The sequence below is a fragment of the Hemibagrus wyckioides genome, linkage group LG11 (assembly GCF_019097595.1).
Source record: "Hemibagrus wyckioides isolate EC202008001 linkage group LG11, SWU_Hwy_1.0, whole genome shotgun sequence".
Classification (NCBI taxonomy): domain Eukaryota; kingdom Metazoa; phylum Chordata; class Actinopteri; order Siluriformes; family Bagridae; genus Hemibagrus; species Hemibagrus wyckioides.
This window is the reverse complement of record NC_080720.1, coordinates 23563713-23577013: the sequence shown is the minus strand read 5'-3', so window position 1 is coordinate 23577013 and position 13301 is coordinate 23563713. Positions and strand designations below refer to the sequence as shown.

The following is a 13301-nucleotide window of genomic DNA, read 5'->3' as shown; positions in this document are numbered from 1 at the left end:
TAATTTTAAACATATTATAGCAACATATAATGACTATCTGATGGATCAACATTTAAGCTGGTGAGTAATAAAGTGCTGATGATTGTGATATTCCTGAAAACAACCAGATGTTATTTAACACAATATCAATATTATATTGTTGCATCTCTAGCTTAAAAAGGTATTGTTTTGCAAGTGATATGAGGAAATGACTTGAGGATAGGCAGAAATTCTCCAAACATCAATGCGAGTGTTGATCAAAGTTTTAATGATGCTGCAATTCGTTGACACAATGAAAGTGACATTAAAACTCTTAGCTTCATGAATATTTTACATGGTAAACTTTTTTGTTTGTTTTTTTTTACCTTGGTTCTGCTGATTTACCAGTAAAATGTAATGTTGGAAACTGGATTTATCCAATATATTTTAATTACTTTTAGCTTTACATCAGTTTATACAATACAAACCGTGAGAGTGGCAAAGAGTGTATTATGTGCATTCCTAGAGATGTGTCCAGAACGAGGCAAAAACGTTGCACTTGATGATGATGTCCACATCCTGGTCTGGCATTCAATCCATTTCCAAAATTTTTTTAAAATGACGCAGAATTTATGTGAGGCTGGAACACAAAATAAAAACATTCCCATTAACACTGGATACACATTTTCACAATCATTGCTTTTCCAATAGACCCAATTGTGTGCTCTGTCCCAAATGTAAGATTTTATGTTACTAGTCTTCTTGCCTTTTTAATCAGTGTTTTATAAAACATTTTGATAAACAAATAAAAACAGAAGGTTATGGAAAATCACTAAAACTGTGTATTGTACCTGTCTATAAGCGAGTCCCTCATGGTTGTGGCTATGGTGCTTGGTTGAGTCTCACTCAGCCTGAACACACTCTCAATGACAGACAGCTCTGTGCTCGTGGTATCCAAACCACAGAAGGCACACCAGTCATTCACCACCATGCCAGCAGCAATCACCTCACTGCCACGGTTTACAGTACCGGCCTAAAACAAGATCCCAGTTACTTGCACTGACCAAAGATGAGTTGCATTAATTCAAATAAACAGAAGTATTTAAACAAAAATATATTAAAACTGAGTTATTACAGTATTTTAGAACAAATATTCTCAGTCTAAATGTAAAATAAATAAATACATATAAATAAATACATACATACAATGTAACAGAAAACTGCAGTTTATTAATATGATATTCATATATGAGTTTTAAAAGGAGGAGCAGGACATTCACTCACAACTAAAGGCACTTGCAGGAGTGATGAAAGCTCATCTTGGTCTTCAATAGATGTTTTAGGGTGCACAAGCCCTCCCTGGTTACTGAAGGCACAGTAACTACCCACGAGCACCTGCTCAGCAACCGTCTGCCTGAACACCTCCACTTTAAGGCTGTCAGCCAGAATCTCTTCTGTTTCCTGTGCAGTACAGTAGCTGTTAATCACACTGGAAATTAGGTCATAAGACACACCATATTGTACATCTGGGCCTGCTTATCCAATGATTTAAGTTTAACTCCAATTTGGATTCTGCTACTGTTCAATAGTGCACATAATGGCAACTCTTTACACATTCTACTATTAACAAACATTTACACATTCTACTAAAACCTGTTAGGTGCTTTTAATACAAATAATCAGTTTGGATTCATTTTTCATCTTTGAGCACAAAATTATTCTGACCCTGTCAAGGTCGGGGTGAACTAGAGCCACATAGTCATTGCAAGCGATGACATTGCCGAGTGCAGAAAGTCGCTCCTCTACTCTCTGAATGCGCACAGCATCTGGCAAGCAGTTTCTTATGTGCTGCAGCTCCTGATCTGTCGTGTTGTTGGGCACGAGAAGTCCGTGGCGGTTTCCTATGAAGTAAAGGTAAGATTTGTGGCAAAAATCAGGACCTCTGTAAATTAAGTTATAAACACATGGATTTGTTAGCATACACTCTAAAAGGTCTAAAAGGTCAGATTCCTTTGGAGGTTTTTTTGGGGTTAATCAGAATAATTTTTTGGGGTTAATCAGAATAATCTCATTTATGAGAGATATAGGACAATTACCTCTGAGATTGAATGTGATTGGTTTATTGTGACCACATGTCCAATTATAAAAGGGTGTGCACAACAAGACAATAGTACTTTTTTCCCCTGAAATGTACGGTTGTTTTTTCACATTTTTTTATAATTTACTTTATTTTTTACATAACACATAAGTATTTGATGGTGAGGTGTCCACAAACTTTCGCCATGTAGTGTGCATATACACTCACCGCCCACTTTACTAGGAACTCCTCTACTTATGCTCATTTATGTAGTTATCCATTCAAACATGCAGATACAGATGAAGAAAGAGCTTCAGTTATGTACATGGGTTCCTAATAAAGTGGACAGTGAGTATATACCCACTTAAATTTTTCACTCATTTTCTGTATTAGTCATTTGCATTTGTTAGAAGAACGAAAATATCAGGGGCTCTAACCATCTAACCATTAGAGCAATTCTGAAAGCTTTAAAGTCTTTCAGCCACCTCTACAAATCTCGATTACGAGAATTCTGTGGGTTACTTTTTATGTTTTTGGTGCGTTTTTTTTTTTTTTTTACTTTTTATATTTTTGTTATACAACTAGGCTAAGGATTACACAACTGCAAAAAACACTTAGAAGACAGCTATTCTCTGAAGGGCAACACAGCGATGAACAGGTTCAAACTTACCCACACACATCCTCCCGATGATCCGGCAACCTGCTATAGATGCATGCACCACTGGGATTGTTTCTGATAGTTCACCTTCGAAGACACTGCAAAGATTGACCTTTGTTTACTTCCCGATTTTAAACAGACTCATGTTCAGGACCTACATTTTGATTAGAATTACATGCAGCCATTTACAGACTGACAGAGATCTTACCTGTAGAAGTTTTCAGAGCCACCTATTGCGACTAAGCAGTATGTGTTGGTAAGCTTAGCAAAGCAGCCGATTTCATTGTTCTTCTCAAAGGATGTTCTGACGGCCATTTTGATACAGTACTGCCAAAGATGGGATAACTCTGACCAGAAACTGTGGAAGAGGGCAGATGTTAAGTGAGGTATGAAACTGCATTTATAATAACAAATATAAGGGGATGGAACATTTAAGATAATGTTGTTCTGTAGCTGATGCATATTTCATTTTATATTTACACAAATAATATATCATAGGAGTTGTTTTATTTTATGCTGGTGTAAATATATACAATATTAATTAATATTAACAAAAATTATGGAAATGAAACTGTTTATTAAGTCTTTATTAATACAGAGATAGCCCTGGTGTATTCAAATGCACTTGGTGAGTAATTCAAGTAGAATGCATCTACATTACTTACTGATGAGATTTCATTGAGATGTTATTGGCTGCATTTCTAATCAGTAATAAAGCTCGATTCTTGTATATTGCGGTACTTCAGATTCGTTCTGTAGCTAACAAAAAGAGATCTGGAAAACATGCTAGTGGAGCCCTCCCACCACCTCTCACCTCACAACAGGGGAATAATAACTGGGTGTTTATACAATACTGTTCAATGGGATGTCCATCAGGTGCTACAATATCTAACTGAATATAAATTATGACAAATACTGTATGTCCCCATGTCAAAGTTACTGATGTTGATGATTCTTTGTATATGGAACTGAAACCTGGATTCTGGTGAATCCCAGGCTCACAGTAACTCACAAACGCCGCTTGATGAAACCCACAGAGGCCCTGAAGTTATGCCTTATATATTTAGCTAGCTCAGATAGTTAGCCAGCTATTGATCAGTAACTAAACTTGACTTTAGAAGTCGTTCCGGTTGATTTCTTATACTTGACTATTATACGATTCATACACACCGACTTCTACTATACTGAGACGTGTAGATAATAAGATGTATAATATTATATTTACCACGGAGTGGGGCGAAGCTTCCTGAGAAGTATGGACTCTCGTAACCCACGTGTTCACTTCCTCAACAACGTCTGTACGTAACCACGTTTGAGTTTACTACGCAATTTTGCCAGATCCTCCATTTTGGTATTTCACAACCAAATACGCCTCCCAGGGTTTGTTTTGTCTGTAGTTGGAAGGTAGTGCACACATTATACCATTATATTTAATCATACACCAGCGGTCACGCCAGCTGTTCTCCTCTCTTGCCCGACTTCTGTCGTCAGACTACTTTTAATTGTCCATTAGACTGCCATGATGACGCGGGATATGCGTTCGCGACTGGCAACCCTGCCTACGCAGACCGCTGTGGATGATGGGATACGTTCCTGTTTCGCTGTGTTTACCAAGGTATGTTTATTTATTTATTTTTTTAAGTCTTATAATTTGGAATAAATGTTTACAAATAAGTTTACTTTGAACAATGACAATGAAAATGTTCTTATTAGTTTATTAGTTACTTATTTTATTTCTCATTTCATTTTAAATGATTTTATAGAAGAAACCGAGGGTATAAATATGAATATTAATATAATGGTTGTGAATATAACATTGCTAGACTGAGAAGTACAGTTAGGAACACAATAAAGGCAAATACACACACACACACACACACACACACACACACACAATGTTAGAGCTTAAACACCCATCCGTCCGCATAGCAACCACTTCTGTTAGCTACGCGGATTTGTTAACCAATCAGGTTAAAACACACGTTATGACGTCTTTTTTTCCTCCAAGTCTTTGATTAGCTCACCACCTGTTCAACTGACGTCACTGCAGCAGCGACACGTTTTCTGCCTGGAAACACTGCAAGCTACTCGGAGAGGGTTAAGAAGTAAGTGTGTGTGTGTGTGTGTGTGTACCATTTCACACATCAGCTTTCGTCAGCATTCTAACATCATAGCAGCGTTGCGTGTACATTCACATTTATTTGGGATTCTTGTATGGCAGATGTGTAGTGATGTGTATAAAACCAAGCCACCAGAGTTACTCGAAGCCGTAAGCTGCCTTGTGACTAGATGAGTATCTTCTGAAAATGAAAACTGAATGTGCCCTTTAAGGAAAGGGCTTGATTGGATTGATATTTATTAGTAGCTTTCTCCACTTGGGGGTGACACTGAGAGCTAGGGAACTGAGGCCCAGACTGCTCCCAGCATTTAAATGCTTTCTCGAAGAATATTGCCCTCTTACATAGCATGTTAGATCATTCAAGTTCATATCATCCCATGAAACAATCTAATGCTCAGATCTCTTTTCTTACAGTCATGGATTCAGGTTCAGGTTCCAGTTCCTCAGATCACAACCAGAGGAATCAAAGTGAAAAGAATCAAAGCTGTCCATCAGCCCAAGGAAAGGAAGCGCCAGTCACACAGGATCTTAAAACCGAACACAGGACTGATTCACTGGAATCAGTGCCTGAACTTCCTCAGCGCAAAATGGGTAACAAGAAGGTAGACGACATGAGCTTCATGATATCGTGTACGAACTGGTATTAGGGGCATGTGATATGTGATCACTTCTCTGAGTGCCAAATCAGTAAAGTAAAGAAAATGGATGATCTTGTGGCATATGTAGCATTTATAAACATGTTTCTTGTTAATAAGCCTGAGTTTGATGGGTCTGTTTGAAGTTGACAGCTTAAAGGGAAAATCCATCTTGAACAACTTGCATATTAACCTTTAGAATGAATGGCTTTTCATTTATAAGGATTAACTAATATAATATAGTTCTTAATTGATTTTTTTTCATTGACCTGTTGGTATATACAATTCACTTTGACTACATTACCCTCATTGCCATTTGACTGAAACTGCTGATAGTGATGCCAGTGAGATCTACTTAAAGAGCAGCGTTTTAGTTTTTTAGACTGTCCAGCTGTCTCTCAAACAGTTAAGGCTCCAAAACTTTAAATACAATGCTAATTACATTGTCAACACCATTGTGTATGAATGTTAAGCTTTTGTACCTGTGTCAGCAATTGCTCTTTGTGATGTCAGCGTGGTACACAACCACTAAATTCTCACCAGAATATGAAAAAATGCATTGACTGAAACTAAACATTTAAAGAATGGAAGATCAGATGTTGCTTTTCCAATCTTTGAGTCATTTTAGTGAGTTTATTCTCATTGAAGCCTCAGATTCTTGTTTGACAGGAAAGGTCCATGATGTAGCCTATTAACCCCAAGGTTTGATGTGTTTTGTGTTCTGAGATGTTCTGCTCACCATGATTGTACGGAATGCTTATTTGAGTTACATGGTTGTTATAGTAAATAATTTGCATGATTTTCTGGATTGCGCTGCTCCCATGTGTTCCTATTAATGTGGCTGGTGAGTGTTTTTTTTTAATGTGTTTCAGAGTGGAACTTCAGAATTTTAGGCCACACAAAGCTTATTTTAGTTGACTCCTGGTGAGTGGTACAGCATGCAGCTATAATTATACAAAGGCAAGAACATGCACTCTCATATGCAAACACTTCTACTGTGCATGCTAAATGTTCCATATTATAATATGTTTTTTATATATATATATAAACTGAATTTTATATATATATATATTTATAATTATAAATATATAACTTTGTTAAACCTGAATTGTACTATTGCATACTGTTGCACATTTAATATATGTTACCCACTGCAGTTTTAACCAATAAAGTGAGCTAATATAAAGGACTACATAACCACATGTAAATACACACACACACACACACAAAAAATCACATTTCCAATAAGCAAGTATTCAATAACAGATAGTTTTTGCTTTTATTGAAATTTTGTTGTTAATAGGACATGGCAATGATTTTTTAGGTACATCTTGTAGAACTTAAAATCAAACAAAAACAGTTAAATCCCCATGGAGCTAAAAAGGCAAACTTCTGCAAATAAAGCTTAAATATTGTTAGATCAAGATTATGTAAAAATGACTGCCATTGTTAGGAATGGCATCACTGTATATGATGTGTAAAATATTATATGCAACTCTTAAAGAGTGAAAGAAAAAAAAATACAAAAGTCCTCTATTAACTGTTGTATTTACATGATCCATGCGTGAGGCTGAGCAACATTTGACCCGGGAAATTAGACAATATCAAAAGGTCTGTTGTTTTGTCGAAATAACTGTTCCCTTCATAAATTCATTCAAATTAAGCAAAGATATATGTACATTAAATACACTGAAACTTTCAAAAAAATCAAACAAATAACTTTAAAGCTTTAGATAAAATTTCAGTTGTAATCAATCCTCTGTAGACAAAGAACATAAATCAATTTGTGTAAAGTTCTAAACAAGCTCTGATATGTTTGTTTGCCCTATTTCTTTATTGTTAGTCTGTTAAAAGGAGTACAGAAACCAAAGGCAACAGCAGGTAGAGGTTAAGAGTGGCTGTCATCCAGTGCCACCATCACACCATAAAATGAGGCATTATCAGCAGAGAATATTCATATTCCCATTTTTCTTTGTATATTTTTATTTCCCAGAACAAACCTGTACTGGCATGGCTTCACCTTTAATTAAATCAAAATTTTCCTATAGAAATTAAATATCTTTTTTTTTTTTTTCTTTTTTTAATTCCTTTAAAAATTATGTATTATGTATGTCTCCTGGTCATGATTTGAATCTCCAGTGGCATGTCCAGATCACTTTTAGCAGCAGGCCCAAGAGTAGCACAGAAAAGGAATAAGTGGCATCAATGAATACTGAAACCTGGTCATGATTCCAGTGATCAGGATCCCTGCGGTCAATCAGTCATTTGTAAAATAATTGACAAATTTAGAGGGTAAATATTTCACACAGAGGATTATCACAAAAAAACCCCTCTTTTGTGTCCTTATCACAATAAAATCCTCTACAAACAAGGAGAAAACATGTCAAACATGAATGTTACAATTCATTTTAACTGAATGTTAAAAGACTTTAAAATTCACCAAATGTGACCATGAAGATGATCCTGCTAAATATGCACTTAATTAAATGTACATTAAATTAGATTTAGTTTTAGACAAGTGGTCATTTAGCTTTAATTAATTAAATTACAGCAAAGTTATATGTGATTTTTTTTAACCATTTATAGTTAGATTTATTGTTCTGGGAGACATTAGTTTCAATTATTACTTACGTTTATAACAAATATAAACAGTTCCTTTATCACCCTCTCCTTTTCTTTCTTCCTTGAATTAATATTGAATTAATATGTTAATGTCCTTGAATTAATATTGAATTAATATGTTAATAAGACAAAAAAGTCCTGAACCCTCTCCCATGGAGGGATGATTACTAACTGCTTCAAAGGTGGACACAGCCTCCTTCCAAAAATGTTAAATAATTTCACTATGTCAACAATTATATGTTTTCCTTTTACAATACATTCACTGTTGGTGTTAAATTATGTAGAGAATCTTCCATGCAAGTTCCTTTGAAAAAATATGTAATGATATGGAAACAATAACATATTAATGTATTAATATAAATCTGTGATTTGAATTCTAGATAATTATTCACAAACTTTTGACAAATAAGGATTGAGTATAGCACTGTGTGCTGTGTAACGTCATTATACCTATTCTAATATTCCATCCTGCCCATTTTTCCTCAAAGGTCCATACAAATCTTTTCCTGTTAATCAAAACAATATCACCTAAAGACATCATAGTAATGGCTTACTGGTATTCCTCCATAATTGGACATTAAACAGTTCTCCTCTTGAGTTATTCTATACATAAATTTGTCTTTTTATTCATTCACTTTAAATATTTGTTAACCACAGTTTGTTAACATGGATTTCGAGAATTATATTTAAAGTCATATTTTTCATATATTTAAATCATTATTTGAGGCAGTTCTCTTTTTGGGTTCTATTTTATTACAAATCTGTGTGTGAAATAACTCAAAATTCATTACTCCATGCCTGCCTGTATTTCATTAACACATGGGTAGAGGGTCATTATGTAAATAAAAAAATAAAAAAAAAAGGACAGATATTTGTATATTAGGATTCATTTATAAAAGCAAGTGTCATCCAAACGGTATTATTTGTGTGTCTTGGTTGTCCTAATTATCATAATGGAATGACATTTGACCCTCTTCAATCAGAAAATGTAATGGTCCCACCATCCCTCAGGGTACAAGGTAGGCATGCCTCAAGACTCTTCTCTGTTCTGGCACCTTGGTGGTGGCATGAAAGTCCCCTAGATCTCTGAACAGCTGAACAGTCTTCAAACGACAGGTGAAGACCTACCTCTTCCTGATATACTTAAAACTAGCACATTTTTTTGCTTGTTTATTAAAAACAAAACAAAACAAAAAAATGTTTCTGTGTGCTATATTACCACCATCCTTAGTCTGAGACCTAGTGAACCAGTGTCGATGTATTCATTGATGAAACTTCAAAGCACTTTTGTATGTAACTCTGGATAAGGGCATCTGCCAAATGCTGTAAATGTAAATGAATAGAATATTGAAACAGTTATGTTTTTAATTCATGACCCTCTGATAATCACCTGCACCAATCCAAGGGATTTATTCATGAATGAATATACAAAGTACCTGGAGGTTTCATTTAAAAAAAAAAGTTTTAAACATTTAAACACACTTCTGTGCTACAACTCAACCCAATCTGCCTATTGTCTTTTCATTCTTTACACCCAAAGCCAGTTTATCAGACCATTCAAAGTGGAGGAAGACAGTCAGTACAGTGTGTTCCATTTAAATTAATCCTGCCTAGGATTTCATTAACCCATAATATAGAACACCTCCTTGCCACATTGCAGACTGGCACTGCCAGGTGCTTGAACTTTCATCTGCAGGCCAATAATGTGGAATCTGCATCATGCAGAACCAGCGTTTACTGAATTTGTGCCATTATGCCATCTTCCCAAAGACAAGCTCTGAATCTAAATTTAAAAGCAGTAAAGTATGTGATGGAGAGATGGACATCTACCAAGAGGAGAAAGGGCAAATGTTTTGGTAATCATGCTCATTTACATTAAGTGATGCACAATAAATTATAATTTAAAATTGTATCCTTGTAATTCATTTGAACTAACTAGGCCATGGCAAAATTTAAGACGAGGCACAAAAAGAACGCCTAAGGCAGACAAACAAACAAAAAGATTGTCAATGGTGAAAAGATGTTTGGAAGACAAAAACATTTTTCCCCCAGATATATCTAATGCTAGCAGAATGTGTAGTATACCCAAACCCAAAACAGAACAATTTACATTTACTCATTCACCAGATGCTTTTACTTAAAGTCAGTTACAAGTAAGGCAGATTCTATTCTAAGCACATAGCTGAGCAGGCGAGGGTTAAAAACCTTGCTTTTTTACTTGTGCTTTGGGACCTGTACTTACTGTACACGCTTCCACTCAGTGTAACCTATACTGTCCAGCTACCACAGCCATTTACAACAGACCTTAGACTTTGAGAGAACATTCATATGAACTAACATTCATAAGATGTACAACAACCTTCCTGTGCCCAATTCCAATGTGGTTCCAGTCCATTAAGTGTGGACGCATGAAAAACAGCATACAACATAATGTGTGTCTAGCTGTAACTAGACACAACATAGAACCTGGGTGGCAAACTGTACTGAAAAATAGACAAATCTAAAGCATGTGCAGATCCATGCCTCACTGAACTGTAAATTGAGCATTTTAATGATTTTTGTGGGAGTGGCATAACAGTAGAGCATTCAAAGAAAGGCCAGGAGTCAAAATGGTATAACTTTTTCATGTCGATCAGTGACACTACCCAGGAGTGGCTATTAAAAAAGTAGAACAGGACAGTTAGCACTTTACTCCAGCTGATAGCATTCTCCTCCAAGTGTGATCTGAGTGTCTTCAGATGCCCTCTGACATAGCACAAGTAGCAGTTTGAAAGATGTCTTTTGGAGGACATGTACTATCCCTAACCTTCCCTAGTTGGTAGCCTTTGTGTGATACTTGAGAAATAGCTAGTTGATAAGAATTGGTAATGATAAAATTGTTAAAAATAGCTGTATTCTTTTGTTTAAAAGGCAAAAGCCATTATGTTTAGGCTTGCAAGAAATGACAACAATTCAGAATAAAAGGAAAGCTTTATCTCATCAAAAATCTAAAAAAGAGGTATTTCTTACTGTATTTTGACAACACAGTTTGCCAATACATACTGCTTTATATATGCTTCAAGTCATTTCAAATGTTTCTTTTATGTTTTATATGATTCTCACACCAGTGACAAATATTGTAATTAAAACTTATATTTCCTCCCAACAGAGATTTAGGCTGATGGTATCCTAAGTCTGTAACCTAGAGAACCAGTATTGATGTATTCATTGAGCCTTCAAAGCACTTTTGTATGTCGCTCTGGATAAGAGCATCTGCCAAATGTCAGAAATGTAAATGTACCAAAATAACAAAAACACGACAATGCAAATACAATAAGCAGAAGCTCAATTAAATCTTTTTCAATAACCACTTAAACCATTTGGGGGAATCTGAAGCCTATCCCAGTAACACTGGGCACAAAATGGGAATAAATATTTTTACTGGCAATTACTGTAGCCTGTCCATCTACTGGCCGGTGTGAGAAAACCAGAGACACGGTTTAAAACTATGTACTATGGGTAGAACATGCAAAACTCTACACCGATAGTAACCTGAGCTCAGGATCAAACCCTAGACCTGTAGCAACGATATTTTCACCTTTTTTTCACAAGGTACAGCAACTGAAGGTTCCTAAAAGTAGTTTTAGGACTTTTGCAGAACGTTAATATCACTGAATAAGTTGAATTTAGATTGGATTAGATTAAGCAATGTTTTATAATGCTCACCAAATTAGTACACTCAAATAAAGTTACACATTGAGCCTGGTTACACATAGAAATATGCCATGACTAAAAAACGTTATAGAGTGTAGGAATGAACAAACCAAGGACATATACATTTTTTGATAAGGTTAACATGATCACCACAACCTACACTTCCCACATTTTGTTATGTGGATGTGGCACAGTCAGTACCACATGAAAAATCCAGCATATTTGGAAAAATATTCATGTCACATTAAAAACTGGCCTTTTAGCCACTAAAATGTTCCAGGTCAAACATACTTGCATATTTGTAGGGGGGAGGTGCATTAGCAGTGCTGATATGAAGTGACAGCAACCAATACATCAGTGAAAAACAAATCTATAAAATCTATAAAAACTCACCCAAAGGACACTTGATAGTGCCTGTGCACTGCATTCAGGTATAAGAAATAGTGGTGGCTTAGGACATCAAAATAATTTAACGAATAATTACTAATATTCAGTGTAAATGAATAATGGGCTGATTGATCTATGGCATGTCATATTAGCAAAATTTTAAATGATACTCAAATGTGAACAGGCTGCACTCATGATTTTTTGGGTCAGTTAGTTATCATCATAATAATAGCATTACAGACCAGAAGGGAATTATATGCATAAAAGTGTTTTAAATCTTTCAGAAACTGTTTAGATTTTTGGATGCCTCCCCACTACACAATTCAAACCCTAAACAAAAGTGATACTGTACTTGCATGTTCCTTAATGATGCCACATAAAATTCTCTCTCCTAGGACATACAGTGGGGTCCAAAAGTCTTAGACCACTAGTAAAAATGCTTCTATTTCGCGTAATGTTTTATTTAATTCAATTATTTTCATGATATTGACAAGAACTGAATAAGTGCTGAATAAGAGTGAAAAGTAGAATCTTAAAAATATTTACACAAATTTCAGTTTCCCCTTTTTGCTTTAATGACAGTGTGCATTCGAACTAGCAGGGACCATGTGCAAAATTCGATCAAATCCATGTTGTCTGAACACATGCTTCAATAGAAGACATTAGACATGAGGAAAATCCTTTTGTTTAAAGCAGTTAACATGCTTAAATTTCACAAATTTGCCTTACATTTAAATAGGAACCTAGAAATAGTGCAGAATCTTTCATATTAAATATTCAATATATTGAACATTTACTTTCTATGTTTTAAATATTTAAAAATTCTAAAACTGTCTGTTTATTTTCAGTTTTAAAAGGAAAACAAACATAAAAAAAACACATTTTAATGTGGTCTCAGACCTTTGGACCTCATTAATATATATATATATATATATATATATATATATATGTATATATATATATATATATATATATATATATATATATATATATATATATATACACACATATATATATACATATATATATATATATATATATATATATATATATACACCCACATACATACATATACATACATATACATACATATACATACATACATATATATATATATATATATATATATATATATATATATATATATATATA

The 13301-nt window shown here is 34.7% G+C and overlaps 1 protein-coding gene and 1 long non-coding RNA gene across 3 annotated transcripts; one reads left to right on the top strand and one right to left on the bottom strand.

Annotated features, from left to right (window-relative positions):
• Window positions 1-230: 230 nt before the first annotated feature.
• eif6 (eukaryotic translation initiation factor 6) lies at window positions 231-3377 on the bottom strand. Its single transcript, XM_058403405.1, has 7 exons — window positions 3359-3377; window positions 2902-3051; window positions 2706-2791; window positions 1684-1859; window positions 1243-1419; window positions 810-991; window positions 231-598 (listed from the first exon to the last, which is right to left on the bottom strand). Exons 1-7 carry the CDS (start codon window positions 3370-3372, stop codon window positions 589-591), a joined length of 795 nt encoding a protein of 264 aa, XP_058259388.1. The 5' UTR covers window positions 3373-3377; the 3' UTR covers window positions 231-588.
• Window positions 2940-12894, top strand: LOC131361824 (uncharacterized). 2 transcript variants are annotated; one of them, XR_009206097.1, is made up of 4 exons: window positions 2940-3079; window positions 4207-4308; window positions 4702-4798; window positions 5227-12894. It is a non-coding gene; the product is annotated as an uncharacterized LOC131361824 (long non-coding RNA). The 2 variants fall into 2 exon arrangements; XR_009206096.1 differs by lacking the exon at window positions 2940-3079 and having other exon boundaries at window positions 4155-4308.
• The last annotated feature ends 407 nt before the right edge of the window (window positions 12895-13301 follow it).

Bases quoted from the DNA above. Each gene is read 5' to 3' on its own strand.
- eif6 (XM_058403405.1), bottom strand. The intron at 2,792-2,901 runs GTAAGATCTCTG...CAATCTTTGCAG, and splicing joins GGCTCTGAAAACTTCTACAG to TGTCTTCGAAGGTGAACTAT. The intron at 1,860-2,705 runs GTAAGTTTGAAC...TTTACTTCATAG, and splicing joins CATCGGGAGGATGTGTGTGG to GAAACCGCCACGGACTTCTC.